We start from the raw sequence: 3,536 nt of genomic DNA on the forward strand, positions 1-3,536 counted from the left end.
TGGTGGAAATTTGGGTCAGAGACCAGAGGGATTCGAACCCAAGCCGTTCATCTGGATGTTAGTAGGTGTAAGAGACTTAGGCTACTTAACCACTGCACCATCGCAGCCCGGGTTTGTTAACAGGACAAGCAAACAGTGGATAATATGGGCCCAGGAGGGCAGGTTGCGATTGGGTGGTTGAGACTCATATCGCTCATTCGTGCCTGGTCGCTTCAGCACATGGAAGATTCCTTTCGTGCCCTTCCTTCTGGAGCCGTGATGTTTCTGTATGGCATCTCCCGTCAGATCTCTGAGCCTTCATCAGCAAGGGCCGTCACACTACGGAGAGTCCCAATATCGTTTATCTTGAGTTGTATGCCTGCATGGAAGTGTGTTATCTTATCAAGAAGTATATATAGACTATATATATCTAGTTTGGTCTGTTGCATGACCTGCAACGGTAAGCACCTTGACCATCCAGGTATGTGTCAACGTTGGGGAATTTGATCTGGCTGTGAGGTCTGCAACCATCCATGACAATAATATGAGTGGAATCATCAGATATGAGAAGGTTTGGCTGATAAAGAGTCCACCGTCCTGTTCTCCACTCCTATTCCTCTCATTAGTTAGATCGGTGATCCGCCAGTATAAACGTCTTCCGACTTTGACAGCGTCTTTCTCTCGACATTTGAGTAAAAGGTTTCCTGACGCGTCTTTGAGGCTTTGAGCTGGCTGTTTGATTGGCTGCACCTGCGCACAGACATGACGACGAGGTCGAGACTTGGGTCATTGAGGGGCAAATATACGATGCACTACCACGGACTTCTTCTAGCCTATGAAAGCTGCACGATGGCCGCAAAGGAATGTGTTTGGAGATGAGGTCCACCCCACGTGCAAGGGACGAATACCTGATTACGCTTCATAATCTTGCAAAACCTGGGACCGATGTTCTGCAGTAAGCTGATGAAATGTTGTCAATCACAGGTCGCATTGTATGTTGATTTGCTATTTATAAGATTTTAAGCTGTCCAAATATGACACATTGTGGACACAACCTAGTGGTTCTTAATTCTCAGTAGACAAGATCCTGGATATGTTCATGGAGCATTGACGCATACTCCATACTACCCCACAGGCAGAAGCTGAGGCTGATACTGGGGGAAAAAAAATATAACACTACGTCATGGATCAGGCGCTTGATTCTGTGCCCCAGGAACCAATTAAAACAAAAACGTGACTTCCTCTGGATCTCTCTCGCTTGTTTTTCTTCTGATTCGGCAGATATTATTTGCTTTCTAAAGATTACGAATCGCTGTTATTTCTCATTTGTCTCTTCCGTCCGTAATCACAGTTTTTTTTATTCTCCCCAACCAACCATGTGAGCAACGAGGTAGCTGTACAAGGCGGTAAAACAAGGTGGCTGTTCCTGCGATGATATCGATATTGGTCAGAATCTACTGCAGGAATGCATTGTTTGTGCTACTGCTACTCTGTACGGAGTACGCAAAGACTGACAAGTAGCGGCAAGGACGAGCACCAAAGGGCTGGCACAACGGCGTCTAATCTTCAACCGACCAACCGCGGAACTTGGCGAGCTGAACAGTTCGTTTCAAAATTTCCGAGGTTGCTGGCCGGAAAGGATTGGCCCAAGCTCTGCGAGTACGGAGTAGGCTGGAGAGCCACCCTGGTCATGGATTCTAATTCCTGGCCTTCCTGAAAAGAAAACAACTGAGGTATCATGATGTTACATCACTCATGCTTTTGAAAAGGAAAATAAGCGAAAATCTCGTCATCCTATTCGGATATATTGCAGTCGCAGACTGGGCTGCATTCATCGGTTGTCGTTACTATTTTCTTTCCTCCTTCGCTCCACATCCCCAGCAGGTGGACTTTTTAAGTTAACAGTCCAACCAGTGGAAGACTTGAAGTCGAACGGTTCGCAGGAGACAACCGTGGAGCTGTCGACGGGGATGCTTGGGCCTGTAGCCTCATTGAGCTAGTGACTCGCAAGCAAAGCCGCCGGCCTTGTTGATCGCTATTATGATTCATTCGTGAAACAGGACAAACACACAAAACACTGATTATCGTTTAGCTATTATAGCTCCCTCTACCGAGTCCGTCCTCCGTCCTTCCCGAGCTTTTCACCAACCTGAATTGTACAGCTGTTTCGCCTCTGATCTCTGAGATCCGGATCTTGTTGGAACCACCAGCACAAGCAGAACCCTAGTCCTGAACGATATTTTGCGTCCCAGAATCTTTAATCAATTCAATCGAACAGACACAGGAAGGCGAGTCGAACGGTAAAAGAGAAATGAGAGGAACAGAAGTCCATCATCGACGCAGGATCGTCTGGGCCGAGATCGGGATTTGGGGTGCACCGCCATCCACCTTAGCCGTAAGTTGTAGCCGCAGAACTCGACTGGTACGATTTACTTATCTGACTGCTCATGTTTTGCGAGTCATGTCAACCCTCCTGGATTATCAGGCTACCCCTTTCCCCTCAGATGCTCTCGAGGACGGTGTGGAGTTCAGCAATTCCAGGTTGCTTCTCTCCTTTCTCCAGGATAAGGATGCGGTTCCAACCCCAGCTGAACCGTGGAAAGCAGGGACACGCCCCTGAGCAGAACCCGCAGCCGTGCTCGGTACCGCGGGACAGTGTAGCCGCAACTACCCAACAGTTCGACTAACGGCAGCTTTCTCCACCAGCTGTCAAAATTCTGAAACACTGTGATCTGAAACCCCCTTTCTTCTTGGCCCGCAACGGTGGCCAACCAGGAGCGTCGGCGCGGAATCGGCGCCTGCATGCCATGGGTTGATCAGCGCGTTCTTTTGCCCTTCCCAGGTGGCTGGAGACAGCCTTTGCGCGTCGTTAAATTGGAAGTCCTTCATATACGCGGCTCCCCTGAGAGCATTCTCGGAAAGATCCTGTATGCAGCAGGCACTCGTCGTCCACGGATTGGAATGGATGCGACAGGACTGCAGCGTGAAGTCGAGGACCGTTCGTCCGTGTCTAAAAATGGCGACGAAGAAGCTGGGCAAAACCCCGATCCCGTCGGCGCCATCACCCACAGGACCACGAGGAAGACGCTCGTGGCGCGTGGGTCGCCAGAAAGTCAATTGATATTACAGAGTATACAGAGTGCACTGTCGATGGAGATATAACAAGATTAATAAGGACTCATTAACCCAGGTTTCTCGGACCGCGCAGGAGCGGTCGCTATTGGCGGTACCAGGTATGCTGGATAGTGATTTTAGAGCGCATGGTTCCAGGCATGGCTAGTTGGCCAGAGGGAAGCTTCCCCGGTAGATCGACGCTGCTCAGATGGTGTGGTGAGATATCATTCGAGGCGGATGCCTTTCTCCATCTACTCTGGAAATAGAGTAATCCTCCGTGTTGCGTGCGAACACCCCCGTCTCGCCGTAAGAGCCATACCGACGTTCGCCGTGCCTACGGAGTCGACTACCAGGGCCGGTGGTAAGCAGCCACGCTAAGGACATGCTCGAGGCCCTAGAGCGCTCCGGCACGGCGGGAGTGACACGAGGCGCCGTTGCGGTTG

The 3,536-nt window shown here is 50.2% G+C and overlaps 9 protein-coding genes across 9 annotated transcripts; 7 read left to right on the forward strand and 2 right to left on the reverse strand.

The window, feature by feature from the left end:
- Positions 1–120: 120 nt before the first annotated feature.
- Positions 121–486, forward strand: T310_6303 (uncharacterized protein; the record flags this gene model as incomplete). The annotated part of the gene is made up of 1 exon (XM_013470861.1): positions 121–486. A coding segment is annotated over one exon (366 nt), but the record flags the coding sequence as incomplete, so codon positions are not given.
- T310_6305 (uncharacterized protein) lies at positions 431–706 on the forward strand (the record flags this gene model as incomplete). Its single annotated transcript, XM_013470862.1, has 1 exon — positions 431–706. A coding segment is annotated over one exon (276 nt), but the record flags the coding sequence as incomplete, so codon positions are not given.
- T310_6306 (uncharacterized protein) lies at positions 602–898 on the reverse strand (the record flags this gene model as incomplete). The annotated part of the gene is made up of 1 exon (XM_013470863.1): positions 602–898. A coding segment is annotated over one exon (297 nt), but the record flags the coding sequence as incomplete, so codon positions are not given.
- A 160-nt stretch (positions 899–1,058) lies between these two features.
- Positions 1,059–1,361, forward strand: T310_6307 (uncharacterized protein; the record flags this gene model as incomplete). Its single annotated transcript, XM_013470864.1, has 1 exon — positions 1,059–1,361. A coding segment is annotated over one exon (303 nt), but the record flags the coding sequence as incomplete, so codon positions are not given.
- A 53-nt stretch (positions 1,362–1,414) lies between these two features.
- On the forward strand, positions 1,415–1,696 carry T310_6308 (uncharacterized protein; the record flags this gene model as incomplete). Its single annotated transcript, XM_013470865.1, has 1 exon — positions 1,415–1,696. A coding segment is annotated over one exon (282 nt), but the record flags the coding sequence as incomplete, so codon positions are not given.
- A 516-nt stretch (positions 1,697–2,212) lies between these two features.
- T310_6309 (uncharacterized protein) lies at positions 2,213–2,599 on the forward strand (the record flags this gene model as incomplete). The annotated part of the gene is made up of 1 exon (XM_013470866.1): positions 2,213–2,599. A coding segment is annotated over one exon (387 nt), but the record flags the coding sequence as incomplete, so codon positions are not given.
- Positions 2,508–2,795, reverse strand: T310_6310 (uncharacterized protein; the record flags this gene model as incomplete). The annotated part of the gene is made up of 1 exon (XM_013470867.1): positions 2,508–2,795. A coding segment is annotated over one exon (288 nt), but the record flags the coding sequence as incomplete, so codon positions are not given.
- On the forward strand, positions 2,711–3,100 carry T310_6312 (uncharacterized protein; the record flags this gene model as incomplete). The annotated part of the gene is made up of 1 exon (XM_013470868.1): positions 2,711–3,100. A coding segment is annotated over one exon (390 nt), but the record flags the coding sequence as incomplete, so codon positions are not given.
- Positions 2,716–3,141, forward strand: T310_6313 (uncharacterized protein; the record flags this gene model as incomplete). The annotated part of the gene is made up of 1 exon (XM_013470869.1): positions 2,716–3,141. A coding segment is annotated over one exon (426 nt), but the record flags the coding sequence as incomplete, so codon positions are not given.
- Positions 3,142–3,536: the final 395 nt, after the last annotated feature.

The sequence above is a fragment of the Rasamsonia emersonii genome (assembly GCF_000968595.1).
Source record: "Rasamsonia emersonii CBS 393.64 chromosome Unknown ctg1118621760395, whole genome shotgun sequence".
Taxonomy (NCBI): domain Eukaryota; kingdom Fungi; phylum Ascomycota; class Eurotiomycetes; order Eurotiales; family Trichocomaceae; genus Rasamsonia; species Rasamsonia emersonii.